This window comes from Lissotriton vulgaris, unplaced genomic scaffold (genome assembly GCF_964263255.1).
Source record: "Lissotriton vulgaris unplaced genomic scaffold, aLisVul1.2 SCAFFOLD_1362, whole genome shotgun sequence".
NCBI classification, from domain to species: Eukaryota; Metazoa; Chordata; class Amphibia; order Caudata; family Salamandridae; genus Lissotriton; species Lissotriton vulgaris.
Window position 1 is genome coordinate 141,965 of NW_028246166.1, and position 15,118 is coordinate 157,082.

General features: G+C 41.9%; 1 protein-coding gene across 1 annotated transcript in view; it reads left to right on the forward strand.

Moving 5' to 3' along the window:
• LOC147666124 (mucosa-associated lymphoid tissue lymphoma translocation protein 1-like) overlaps nt 1-15,118 on the forward strand; it is a 315,600-nt gene that overhangs the window by 112,232 nt on the left and 188,250 nt on the right. Inside the window, exon 4 of the mRNA XM_086949286.1 lies at nt 9,084-9,110. Coding sequence (XP_086805412.1) covers nt 9,084-9,110 — 27 coding nt within the window. The remainder of the gene's footprint in view (nt 1-9,083; nt 9,111-15,118) is intronic.

Consider the following 15,118-nt stretch of genomic DNA (forward strand, 5'->3'; position numbering starts at 1 on the left):
CAGGCGTTAGGGGGGGAGGGATGCGATAGCTGCAATTCAAAAGCGGCCACACATAGGTCATGTGTGACCTATTTGCCTGTAAGGGGTGAGGGGAAGGTTCGGGGGTGGGCTTAGGGGGGGGCAGGAGGGGTTGGGGGAGGCGAGGGGAGGGATCCAAGGGGGGGAGGGTGAAAGGTATGTACAAGGTTGGCTCACACAGTACATCACATCACAGCACAGCATGGTACAGACTGGATATGTTTTGGTATATATTTGTTTGATAAAACTGGCAATAGGGTGGCAGGAATGCAACACAATATTTTTTAATGGTTATTAAAATTGCTTCGATAAATGTTTGCGGCCTCAACGATGGGAATAAAAGGCAGAGAGTGGCTGCACTTCTAAGAACAATGAGGTTGGATATAGTATGCATGCAAGAGACCCACATTGAAGGGGCTAAAAGTTATTTTTTGGAACAAATGGGCTTTACAGTATTAGCTTTCACAAAACAGGGGACTAAAACTCGTGGGGTGGCCATGTTAGCCAGAAGGGGAGTCACCATCGTTAAAAGGATCTATGGGGGAGGTGGGTACTTCTTGAGTGTTGTATCAAGAATGAGTCATTCACATTGGTTTCCGTTTATGGATCCACTGAGGATGATCCAGCTATCTTTGAGTTTCTGGACTCTGAGCTTCCCCCTAGGCCAGAAACCTATAGTCTGCTGTGGCGATTTTAACATCAGCGGCCTGTCTGGTTTAGGCACCGAGGACGGGCAAGTCTATACTGGCTGCAAGAGGCGGACCTGCCAAGCACTGCTTAATCTGGCATATCACAATTCACTAGCGGACCTATGGGCACGTTGAATCCGGTGATTTCTGGCAGTCGTTTTATTCAGCGCCCCACAGGATTGCCGTTAGATTAGACTACTTCTTGATCTCAAACTCCTTAGTCACTAAGGCAAGGATAGATAAACAACCCAGAATTATATCTGACCTCAACCCTCTAATACTTCCGCTTTAGCTGGGGAGAGTGGATGCTTAAGAAAATATCTGGACGTTTGAGAGGGCTCTGTTGAAAGACGAGAACTACGTTAAGCATATGCTCGGATGGTTCACTACGTTTTGGGAGGTCAATAGAGGTAGTACCCCCCCGGGGATCGTCTGGGACGCCTGTAAGGCTGGCATCAGAGGGGAGACATTAAGTTACACACTACACAGGAATAAGCAGGATAAGATTAGGGTAGAAAGAATTACTAAAAAAGTAACAGAACTGGAGGAAGAGCTGAATATAGCTATAGAAAGGAAGGCGCCCCTGGAGGACATCCTCCTCAGGATCACGTTAAGCAAAGCAGAGGCCTGCAAGTGTATCTCTAGTAAGGCGGCTACAAACTATTTAACCAAAAGGGAAAACTGCTATGAACTCAGTGAGCAAGTAGAGCATATCCTCGCGATCCGGACAAGGCAGAAATTGGCGGCTGGGGGAATCAAAGAGATCTCGGATGGCAAGGGAGGCGTGACTTCAGACCCACTGGAAATAAGGGAGGTTTTTAGGTGTTTTTAGGCAGATCTCTATGATCAAGATCAGATGGCAGATATAACACTTATTAAGGAGTACCTTGAAGGTATTCCACACCCGGTTGTTTCTAAGAGGAAAAAGCTGCACTGGACCTTCCTATAACGCTACAGGAAATAGCCACAGCCCTGGAAAATCTCCCCTCTGGGAAAGAAGCCGGCCCGGATCAGAACCCGGCCGAATTTTATAAAGTTTTTAGAGAATCGCCAAGCAAGGATATTTACACCACACTGGTACAAGCACAACAGGGCTTATCAACTCCAAAATCCTGGGGGAGGGGGGGGGAGAGGTTGATATAATAGGTATATTAAAAAAGGGTAAAATTCCCTTGGATCCGGGTTCTTACAGACCCATTACACTCATGAATGCAGACGCAAAAATATTTTCTAAAGTACTAGCAACAAGGTTAGGCAAGGTGATTGGGAGTCTGGTCAGTCCCACACAGCACGGCTTTATCCCCGGAAGGAGCACAACACAGCTTATAAGACAGATGACAACACTGTTCGATGCAACCGAGGTCTCAGGGGACCCTGCCGCGGCCATAATGTTAGACGCAGAGAAGGCCTTCGACAGGGTCGCCTGGGACTACCTTTGGAAGGCTATGAGGTGGTGCGGAATAGGAGAAGGGTATGTAGGGGCGATGCAGGCCCTGTATAGAGATCCGTCGGCTAGAGTAAAAATTAATAGAGGCTTCACCAACTTGCTGCAGATTAAGCGGGGGACCAGGCAGGGGTGCCCCTCCTCTCCATTACTATTTGCCCTATATGTGGATCCACTGCTACGTAGGCTAGAATACAATTATAAGATCCCACCCATCCTTATGCACGGAAAAGAGTATAAAACTCTTGCGTATGCAGACGACGTCGCCATCATTACGTGGTCCCCATCTGAGGCAGTCAAGGAGATTGAACTGGAGGCCAGGGGTTTTGGGGCAATATCAGGTTACGCGATCAACAGGGCTAAAACTCAGATAGTTAAGAACTTTGCCACCCCTTGCAATGAGGATAGAGTGGTTCCGTTGGCTGTCTATTTAGGGATAAGGATGACATCGGACTTAAATAGCCTGGTAGAGCAGAATATGGAGCCATTATTAAAGAAAGTTAAAGGGGACCTCGAAAGGCTACATAATTTACAACTAACATTAGTGGGCTGTACAAATGTAATAAAAATGCTTATACTGCCGAAATTCCTCTACCTGTTTAGGGCAATACCGCTGTTGTTGGAGCCCAAATGGTTTTGCAGAATAGAACACATACTGAATAGGTTTATCTGGGCCCATGGCAAAACAAGGAGAGCTTATGGCTATATCACTCTGCCTATGGAGAGAGGGGGCTGGGGGCCCTAGATTTTAAAATGTACTACTGGGCGGCGGCCCTCCAATATATGCAGGGGTTAATAGGTGGAGCAGGGATAAGAGCAGGGGACCTGGGAAGTAGCCCCAGGTATACCAACCTATATGCTATCCTGTTGGGGAGTGAAGCAGGGAACGACTTTTTAAACTGCATTGATTTTAGCTACTATAAGCACACAAAGTTTAAGACATTACAAGCGGCATATGAAATCTGGGCTGCTTTTTCCAAGAAGTTCGGCATTGGGAGGTTCAACAGATACACTCATAAGTTAACAAATGTCTCCCTGCCAGTGGAAATATTTAGCGACTCAGTGATGTCGGATTGGGGGATGTGTAGTATTCAGAAAGAAGATGATCTCCTGGGCTCTGACGGATTGCTTCAGTTCTCGGAACTACATTCTAAGTATGGCATAGATAGCAGGAGCTTCTTTAAATACTTACAGGTCAGGAGTTTTATTGATAGCAAAAACGGTGGACCCTTAGAGTTTGGACACAATTGTCTTCTAGATAATATTGAGGGCAGGGGGGACTGCACGATACGCCGGTTTTATGCAGAACTGATTGAAGCCAAATCAGACGACCTTGAGAAATATGCTACAAAACGGGCAGAGAAATTAGGCATCACTCAGGAGGGGTTTCCGGTGTCCCTGGGCTTGGGTTGAACCATACTGTGCTTGGCCCCCCTACAAGCACAACATTACAAGACGATATATTCTTTGTATTACACACCTGCAAGGATAGCACAGTGGGGGGAACTACCTGCCCACGCTGTGACTCCAGTGAGGCGGACATAATTCACATTTTTGCAACATGTCCACAGCTCTTTGCACTTCTTAGGCGATTGAAAAATGTATGGACACCTCATTGGGGATCAAGATCACCCTCGCAGCGGATTTAATCATACTGGGGGTTAATGCAGAACCTGGGGACCCGCATGCAGAATTTCTTTTTATGGCTATGGCGGTGCTACGCATATGTATAGCCAAGTATTGGTTAGATAGGTACCCCCAACTCTTCATCATTGGCTAGCCAGGTTGTTGGCTGCTTATAACCTGGAAACAGCAATCTATGCCAGGAAAGGTCGCAGGGGCAGAATACTAGGGGGGGAAATCTGGAATCCTATCGAGCAGTGGAAAAAGGGATTGAACAGCATACCGAGGTTGGGATGTTTATCTCTATTTATCTGGGGGTTCTGTTGTGCAAGATATGCCGATTGTGTTAAACCGTTCCTGTATTTGTAATTTGTAATTTTTTTTGCCTTGTTTATAATCTGCATCGACCTATTTCTTCTTTTTTTATATTTTCCCTTTTTTCGGTTTGCTGTCTTACTTGATTGAATTTGCAATGCTGTGCCTAAATTACGTAAATTGTGCTTAAATTGTACGTAATATATGTAAAAAGAAATTATAATTTGAATGCACTGTTAAGTATTCTGCTGTGTGGTGTGCTGTGATACCAGGTGAAATAATTATTTTCAGTAAAAAAATTAATTAAAAAAAATAGACACGCTGCATACACTACTAAATGACTAAGCCAGGAAAATGCCAGCTTTCTAAAATTGTCATTTTTAAAACTGTAATATAAAATCCGACTTTATGATAAAAGATGATTTTTAATTGCAATTCCAAAGACACCAAACATGAACTGCTTACCAGTTCCGATTTGGGAGGTGCAGCTTATTACATGTAATAAGGCAACTCAACTGTTATTCTATGGGAGAGGTAGGCCTTGCTGTAGTGAAAACTGGATATAAGGGTGTTTCACTACCAGGACATGTAAAACTTCAATTTAATTATACTACATTTTAATAAATTGCACCATGCCCAATGGGGATATTTAGGGCCTCCCCAAAGGATAACATATATTTATTAAAAAGGCAGGATTGGGCATGGCAAAAGGTTTATTTTGTCAGGTCGAAATGGCAATTTAAATTACCACGTTCCCAGGGGCTTACAAACACATTTAATTTGTCAATTGGAGATAAGCCAATGTTACCATGTTTTAAGGAGTGAGCACATGACCTTTAGCACTGGTTAGCAGTGGTAACATGCACAGAGACCTAGGGCAGGATAAACTGGATCATCAAAAACAGTAGGGGTGAAGTCAAAAGGTTTGGGGGAACAAAGACAAACCATCTTCATAAGCAGGCCTTTTCTGCTTCCTATATTAATTTATTCATGCGGATTTGACAAAGTACACTATTGCTTCAATGAAGTTAAGGTAAAATCATTATTCAATTTCCTGGCATCAGATTTTGACAAGTGTTTTACTATGTTTTTTTGGAAGTTTGATAATGAAATACTGTGAACTAGAAGCATCATTTAGGCCATCAATATGCAAAAGTGTCTGTTCATGGCTTTTCTCATCTTGTTTATTTCCAAGTGTTCATGTCTGTAGTTAAAACCGCAAGCAGCTTTTATAGCCTTAGCTTGTCCAGAATAATATGGCAGAACCTAGGTGTTGGTGATTATCATGTGTTTTCCAAAATGTTCTGCTATTTTGTGCCATTTGCTTTGATATGAGCTTATTATTGTCATCACTGATGGTAGATAAGAGTTTCATTTGAGAGCAATCCGAGCTCGATTGTAGTTCCTAGTCTACCTAAATGTTGTGTAATAGGTAAAGAGATGTATGTTGATTCAATGCCCTATTTTATATGATCTCTTCTCAGTAAATTCTGTATTTGAGGAAATGTATCAAATATGAAATATGAGATTAAAGAAAAACAACATTTACATGGGTATTAAAACATGTATCATGATCTGCATCGGAAATTGGATATGCCTGCAGCTCTTATGAAAATTAGTCTCCAAAGATTTTTTCAAAATGTGTCTCTCTCATGATCAAGGTATTTAAGGGGGTGAATGGGCGAATGTGTCCAAGTTCAAGTGAATTTGTCTTCAATTTGACTTTGGAAATTGTATACATTTTCTGTAGTCGATCAGCGTTTTGGTGAGTGGCTGATCTGTTAATGATGTTCTCCACTCTGTGACTAAACTAAAACTTGAAGAAACAGATATTAGTGCATAAGGATGGCACATAATGAAGTCTGTCAAAATGAGCAAGAAAGAACAATCCACAAAAAGTAATGGACATTGAAAAGATTATTAGTATTATTATTATAACATGAAATATTTTCTTTTCCAAAAAGTACATATTTTGTTTCAAATTGTAAAAGGTATTGTCTTGTAGTTGTCTTCTATTTTCATTTTTACCTATCCATCGTAATTTGCAAGCAATCTTGGTGGTGAAAGTACAGTTATGCTTTTCTGCATCCATTTGTATGCAGACACTACCATAAATGTAAAACATAATGATCGTGTATGTAATTGTTTGCGATGACAGTATATGAAATAAACTGTTGTTTGTATGTGATTCGAAGTCCCCCCACTTAAAACTACCAATGTGTGGTTCAGTGCAGTACCTTTAAAATAAGCATTGGGAAATCCTATAATCCTGGTTTATAAATGAAAGTGCCTCCTCATTGATGGTGTGCATATGAAGTATTGTAGATGGGCGAGTGGGTGTGTACATGAATGAATCACTTGGTGGATGAATGGTTGCAAGAGGGAATGGATGCATGAGTGATGTGTGATTAAGTGCTTAAACTCTTCAATCATTGATGAGGTACTTCCAGTTATAAGCCAATCATGATGGATTTGCCATTGCTCGTTTAAGGCTGATGTTGTTGCTTCTGAAAGGTTAACGTTTTTTCCATGGAGTGAGACTGAGGGGGGATTCTAGTAACATTTACAAACCATACGCCCTTAGTTTGGTCTTGTGGTGTATGAGGTCTCCAGACCTTCCTTGATTGCTATATTGGACCATATTACACAATTACTCGATACAGATACTCACATATATTGTGTTGACTTGCTAAAGCTGTCTGAAGCTGTGTCTAAAGGGAGAATCAGCTCGAGATTAAAAGCTGCAAACTGGCTTTATGTTCACTAAGATCAAAGTAGCAAGGCCTATATTAGGGTTCAGATATTTGCTAACTACATTTTATTGTTGCTGCAGACTATGTCAAAGTAAGTTTATTTCAGTTAATAAAAACTATAATATATTGTACAGAGAGGCCGATAAAATGTTAAAATAGCAAAGTGACTGGATACTAAAATAGACTTCTTTATAACTGATCATAAATGATATTTTCGAGAAAATTTCTTTTTGAAATGTGAAATATAAAGACTCAGATTTGTATACAAATGCAAATAACAGTATGAGCCCTGGCTTTTTCTTATTTCCTTAGCTTTAAAGCAAAACATTTGTATAGGGATAATACCGCAAAACATTAATACAGTAATCCAGTAGAAATACATTGTAAACTAAGATCAGCTAACTCAGAATAGCTTTGAATAGTACTTGTTAAAGTGCATTTGGCAAGATATGACATTTGGGTGATCTCCATAGCTATACATTTGTTCACATACATATACAACGGCAGTGGAAATAAGGTGTTAGGCAATACTGCATTAGGGAAAGCAAAAGTGATGATATTATCATCTATTTAGAATGCTTATCATAAAATCTCCCAGTGTCGTTTGATGCACCCTTATTCCAAGATAAAGTGCAGAGATGTATGTGCCTTCTGGCTTAAGGTTTCTGAAGACCTTATTTTTCATTTGGTTATTTTTATTCGTGATTTGCACTGAAATGTGGCTTTTATTTTTTTAATGTCATATTCGTATTTATTATTTTATTGCACACACATATCGATCCACAACTATTTTGTTATGCCTATTGATCACACCATTATATCTATATTATGCATCCATTTACTTTCGATTGTGCTCATTTAGAAAACATTTCTGTTATACAAATCAATTGGGCTGTCTTACTATTTACCCTCATCGGAGGAGGTGATATTGTCCTCTGAATCTGTTGTGCTTTTAATACCTCTCCTTGTTCTAAATTCTTATTGTCTGTCATATAGAATGTTAATAGAGTTCACAAAGTCTTGCACTTGGCCAGTTACATCTCCTTCCAAGATATTAGTGAGAAATAATATATTTGATATGCTGGACTGTGTGAGACATCCGGTGGTTTCTCCAGTAGTGTGTTTAATAGTGTATATAGTTATTTGAAAATGTCAATAAAACTAATGATGTCTAACATAATCATAATGCCATGTCTCTCTCTTATTCACTCTTAACACAGACCTGCCAATCTCCAAATAAAACACACTGTGAGAGTAGGTGTGGTGGGGTGTTGAGACCATCACTGAGCTAGCTATGAACCTGCTTCTAAGGGGGTGTGGTGTATGAGAGGGGGCAGAACTTTATGCGGGTACCTGCTGTGAGCCACGCTAATCCCCCTTAAACAAATAACAAACCAAGGCTTCAAAGGCAGCCGCTCTTGTCCTGGGGAGGTTGCAAAACAATGATGGACATCACCTGTGCTCAGCCTTACACAGAATTGAGTTTGAAAAACTCTCTGCTGGAGTTTTCAATGTACATGGTCTGCCACTGTGCGATATCGGCTCCTCATTGGGTGGCCATGTGAAAGGAGCTAATATCATGTGACACATGATGGTGCCGTGTGAGTTGACATTTGCTTCCACAACTCCTATTATATCTGATAATTGAGAGAGAAACACTAACAATAGAAATGAAACACGGACAGAAGTGTATTGTTTACTTTTGAGGGACACTTGAATTACCTTATTTATTACTTTATTTTCTAATATAACCAGTAAAAAAGCAAATAGTGAAGATCACTTATTAATACAATGCTTGCAATTGCAATTTTAAGACATTAGGCTACCTGCAGTGGGAATTAAATTAATTGCAGTTATGTAGAATTTCACATTATTATTTGCAGAGTTATTTATATGTGCGGTTTGTGTCTTGAGCACAAATGAACATCTGATTGAGGTGTAAGTCTGGAATTAAAAATTAGAGCTAACAGATGATATTTATATTACTTATGTAGATTTGCTAATTCTTATTTTGTGGATAGATGGTCTGTCATATATAGTTTTTAAGATCATACATGTTAATCTGATTGTACCTAAAGTGTGTAAAAAGTTACCATCCACCATCATTCTGCTTGCTTGCATTTTTTACATTTCTAATGGCAACTGGAATAATTGTCTTGCTTTGGGTGGTTTCTTTGGTTATTTAATGTACCCCATGGTCATATTATGGGAAATATAATTTCTCTTTTTGTGTTTTGATAGATGAATTGACCTACTTCACAAAGATTGGTAAGTAATAAGTTTACATAATTGCTGCGACTCTTCACAATGCAATTGAGACCAATCACACTTGAATTTCTGCCTTTGTTAAAGTGATTTCCAACTACATGCAGTTATTACCTTTATCAACGGGACATAATAAGTTTGTGCTCTCACCATTTTCCAACTGCCAAAAATAAAAATAAAATATATTTTTAAAGGCCTTTTCAGGGAATTGAGGTTTAGTGCATCCTTTATTATGTATACATAAAAATGTCTCCTGTGCACGCAAGTGACATCAGATCATTGTTAAATGATTTACATTTCGAAGTTCAGTTCTTATTTGTTAAAGGCAGTTCAGAAAAAAAGTGGATGCTTCAGTTTGTAAAGGTGAAGCTCATCAGCATACCAGTGAACATTTTCCACACAGAAAATTCTGAAAATATATAAAAATTCGCAATGTCTGGTATTCACTTTGTATATTCATGTACGATAAATTTAGCACAGAACACTCTCCATTATCGCACAGTAAACTCTTCAAATGTACTTTTTTGAACGCTCCATCTCTACTGAAGTAGCATATAGAACCTCAGTAGATGACCTTATAGTAACACTGCATCCTTGGGGTTTATGAAGGCAGGTCCTTGATCAGTCGACCTAGGTTTTGTCTATAGCCCCAAAGCATGTAATCTTATATGGTTTAGATAGGACTGTCAGTACAGTAAGTGTGGAAGGGACCACAAACCTGTGGACTGGCAATCAAGATCTTCTTCAGACCACCTGAAGATCCTGTTTTTAACTGTCTGGTTATGAGATTCCCAGTGTGGATACAACGTTTAAGAACTATTTGGAGATCTGGGTGCCTGGATTGTTCTTGCATTGCCAGTATAATGTTATGACTTTGCAAGAATTGCCTGAGGATTTCAGATTGTAGAGCATGCTAGTAGGACAAGACATGAACTGTCTGACTCCAGACCAGCACTTTCTCAGGCTGTGTGATCTAACAGTTTAGGGACTATTCTGACCCTTTGCAGTCCACACATCTCTCTGGATAGATGTTAAGGGACTGTCAGTAGAACATTCCAAATAAGAACTTTGAGAAATTACATTCTTCTGAATAGATGAGGACTGTTTAATAATTTATTTTACAACAGACACGTTGTGTAGGACCTGTTCCGTGACCCTGACTTATGCAGTATACCTAGATAATTGGAAAGTTTTTGTGATGTTGCTTTATAGACTAAGCATTTCAAGAACTTTTTATTATTTTTAAGGTGAGTCTAAAGCAGCCCAGGGTTAGGGCTTCATGAAGAAGTATAGCAGTGGTTTGGGAACAAGAACTGCCTGTAATTTGAGCTTGCAAAGATGACCAGCTTTACTAGTACTGTTTGTATGATCGGAATAGTGACTGAAGCAGAATGGGGACAAAGGTGTGATTCTCATTACTTCATGGTCCCTCTGAAAGGTGAAGGCTAATGTCTGATTCTGATCAACAGAGTTAAACTTATTCCTCTAGGAAGGAGAAATTCAAAATGATGATGTTGTCCTTGGTATTGGACAATAAGGACTGGATTGCGTTCTTGGACTTGCATGAAACACACTTTCATGTAAAGGTCCTTCAGGAAACACCTTAGATTTGTGCTGGGCCTTCTTTTTGGTCTTATATCAGACCCTCTGCTTTTACCAAATGCCAGGACTTCACAGGTCAGTAATTCATGTATACTTCAACACAACTAGTATCTGCCCACTTGCAAAGCTTACTGTCACTGCTGTTCAACCTGGGGTATGCCATCAATCTATCCAAATCCTGCCTCCAATCAACATAGAGACTATCCTTCATTAGAACAATGCTGGATATTGTTGTTTTGAAGGCCTTTCCCGGCCCCTCAGTGGACCTTAGGCAATTAGGATATCTGATTTCTTTAGACTGAAGGCTGTTCTTTCAGCAGTTTTGTGGTTGTTAGTCTCACTAGCCTTCTCCAATTTACAGGTGCCCTTCACTTGGTTGGATATATGGAGTTTTCTATGGAAAATAGGACTGCAGAGTGCTCAGCATTGGTAGTTCTTTTAGTCAGGGTCTGCAATTCAAAAGAGATTTGGAGTGGTAGATGACACAAAACAATCCTATGGGCAGCAGCCCATTTTGCTCTGTCCCCCACCATTGGTGACAATGGTCGGAGATGCATCATCCCTCAGCTGGGGCAATAACCTGAATATGGTAGAAATCTAGGATGTCTGGTCTCTATTGGATCAACACTGCCACATAAACCTGTTGAGACTCTGGACCATAGAGTTGGCTCTGAATGATGTATTTCTACTTTTAAGCAGGGCTAATTGTAGTCATGTACTCACTGACACCATGATCTCCCTGTGGTACTACAACAGTGAAGGTGGCTTGGGCTCGATGCCTCTCTGTGTAGAGGTGCTTAGGCTCTAACTAGTGCTAATAGGATCTTACTAATGGCTAGTCCTCTAGCAGGGTTCTTCAGTAAGTGAGCAGATGATCTCAGCAGGTGTCATCTTGACTATAACAAATGGTTCCTACACCCACAAATGGTTCAAGGGCTATTCACCAAATCTGGCATGTCCTTGGTAGCTCTTTTGTCCAACTCTAAAAACACTCAGTGTCCTGCGTCTTGTGTGACTCAGATCCCTCCTCCATGTTCCTTGGGAGATGCATTCTAAAGAACGTGAAATGGAACGGAATACAGGCCCTTGAAGGACTGGGTTATTTAGAACCCAGCGGTGCCAGGGCACAACACCTGAAACCTTCGTGGGTAACCTGCTCCGGCGTACAAATCACAGAGACACGGGACACTTCCTTCAGCGTCAAAGATTCAAGGTTTATTTGCTGCAGGGAACACAGAAGTCACAGGAAGTACAACGTATGTAGTTCGGGGAGACTGCTTCAAATTGGTTCTGTGGATCGCTCCTTTTATACAGTTTTTACCCATAAGACAACATGGTACAAAAAAGTTTACAACCCGGTTCCCACCATCATCCCCCAGAGGGGTCGCTTTGGTCACTTTGAAACACATAAGGCCCGGAACATAAGTGCGGAAAACATTTGGCGGTTCCCAACTGTAAAAACCCATCTTCCCACCATTAGCGAATTTCCAATCAGTGGTAAAACAGATCGAAATAGGAACAGGGACAGGTGCAGAGGAAGAGGGAAACAGTGGGGAGATCGGAAAGGGTGTAAAAGGGGAGGTATCGGGAAACACGAGATACAGGCATCAAAGGGACGTGCCTAATGAGATACACGGCTGAGACAATAAGTCCGCGCAGCAAGATGAGCCTCGAGCGGCGCCATCTGCTTTACAGTAGCATCCCCCTCGTCATAAAGACACTTACAAAGAACATGTGTCTTCCGCATATATCTTGGGAGCCCCAGGGTCGCGAAGCGGACAACGTCCGTTCGCTGGCTACTTGAGGGCAAGAGACAAAATGGATGCCGTATCTAAGATGGAACCCGTGGGTACAGATAGAAATACCCACGTAGCAAACGAACAGTTTGGTTTAGCACAGCGAAACTGCGCACACCCACTAAACTCGTCATTTGCGGTTCATAGATACCAGACTCGACTATATTCGTGCGAGTCCAATGCACCACTTACAATTGTCACGGAACCTCAGACGCTCCTTTTGCCCTCATGTAGGCAAGCACTAGTCGGAATCATATTCGATATTCATCAGACCATCGAGATGTTGCTGTAGCATAGCTCTGTCCAACTGAGTCCCCTTGGTAACAGGTGGCTGTCTCATACACGTTGTAGCACAGAGGCCACATAAGGCAGGACCACACTGCACACAAAGGCAACACGTGAACAGGAACACCACAACAACTCCGATAATCATCAGAATTTTCCAACCCCAAGTCGACATCAGGCCCCAAAACCATCCAAGTAGCGTCCAATCCCCTACATCCATGTGTATGGATTCGGAGATTTTATGCAACCTCGAGATGGCTTGATAGACAGTCGGAGCGTTATCTGGAATAAAAATGCAGCAGCTCGAATGGATCACCTTACATACCCCACCTCGATCTGCTAAGATGACATCTAAAACCATACGGTTTTGTAACGTCATAAGTCTATCCGCCTGAAGTTCTGTGGTGATATTACCAAGGGCACTGGCGGTAATATTAGCTGTCGATTCTACCACTCGAGTCAACTGTCTCAGGTTCCTACTATTAACCATAGGTCCCCAAAACGGGAGGAAACCCTTGAAAAAGTCTCCTGCCTCTTGACCGGCAGTATCCTCTTCGCTAATTACGCCTCGCACAACTCTAGTCTTATGATAATCGGCATCTACAGTGAACGTCGGAGGCAACAGATTTGCAATAAAACATGAGCCCATGAAGTCAGCGGGCAACCATGCATATGCGCGATCATAGCAGATAAAGTATGTACCCTTGGCAGCCAGAAACACAGGGGACGAGACCATCGGCAGCATGTAATTTTCAGTGCAAGCACTCTCTCCAAGCCGGGCTTTCGATCTTCGGCCACGACCCATGAGACAAAAATTACCAGTGTGGGGTACGACCCATATTGGAGGCGAGCTTTTAAGCTGCTTTTCGCTGCTGAACGCACTATATTCACCTCTACTTAGGACCCTATAGGCTTGTACCTCTTCTTCGGGAATAAGCGAGGGATCATAGATATCGCTATCTAAATCCTCTATTGCTATCGACAAAGGTTTTTGATACGAGGTAGGACCAGAGTAGGGAGAACGTGGTTCTCGAATGGGGTGGAAACCCAGTGCGCTTCGAAACATTGTCTGAAATGCTCGAGCTGACCCTTGGGAACTATACGGTAACACCAGATATGGGATTCCCTTATCCGTGGTATGTGGCATCAACCCACACACCCAACAATTAGTAGTGTTAACCACTAACTGATGCTGATGAAGGAGCTGAATAAAGGAATTGTTGCGGAACTCTACACGTCTAGCCTGCTCGTGTTCGGGTAACATATGAAAGGAATGGGGAGAAACAGTGGAGGTAAGTTTAGGGTCAGGAGTAGGAGTAGGTGTAGCAGAAGATAAGAAGTAAGACATCGTGTAATACACCCCACCCGCCAATAATGCAGAAGCAGTCAAGAACAATACAAACAGTTGGAATATAAAACATTTGGTACGACTGAGTTGCTGCAGCTTGAATCTGTGAGCCTGAGCTCCTTCCAGATCATTCAGCTTCGAGAATGCCATTCCCTACGACCGTCCGCAACGTTTCTTGACGCACTTCGTTCTGTGTAGCAATAGTCAATCCCTAGGAGTTCCCAGGAACCGACGGCCTTTAACCTAGCGTCAAGACCTACTATCCAGAAGGAAGTACGCGCGCGGCCCTACGGCCTTCAATGCACAATATATATATATATATATATATATATATGCAAAAACAAAGTCTCTCAGCTGTGAAAGCAAAAAAAAGTGTAAGAAATGAAGCTCAATATATATATATAGGAATAACCACAATAATACGAATGTTCAAAACTGATCACGGAAAACGGGATAATGCAGATGTCAATACAGCAAAACAGGATCTTTTATTAGTCTTTAGTGCTAGATCGCAAAAAGTATCGGGTTTTCCCAGGACGTGTCTGCTCGTCAAACAAAGGAGCCGTTGAAGAGGCAGCGTCCTGCTGATCAGTTGAGTGTTCTGGTCTTGAGTCTTTTGGTGACAATTGTTCAACAGTGTCTTTCTGCTGCGCTGAGGATTCTCCAACAGGCTGTGCGTCGCTGAAAGGTACAAACGCCGGCAATCCTTCGGTTTCAGTTGATGCAATGCCTCTCCTTACCCACGGGTCTGCCGGCAAAGGGATAGGGACCCTTTTCGTGTGGGTGGCGTGCACCCAATTCTTACGTCCCTCGAGACGAACAGCAGTCCTCGTGGCCAGGAGCACCTGATAGGGTCCAGTAAACCTCGGGTCCAGATTATTCTTGCGTGAAAAATTTCGAGTCACCACCCAATCTCCGGGCTGGAGCTGGTGGCCTGGACCCTCCGTCTGCGTCGGCAATGCGTCGTAAACCTGTTGGTG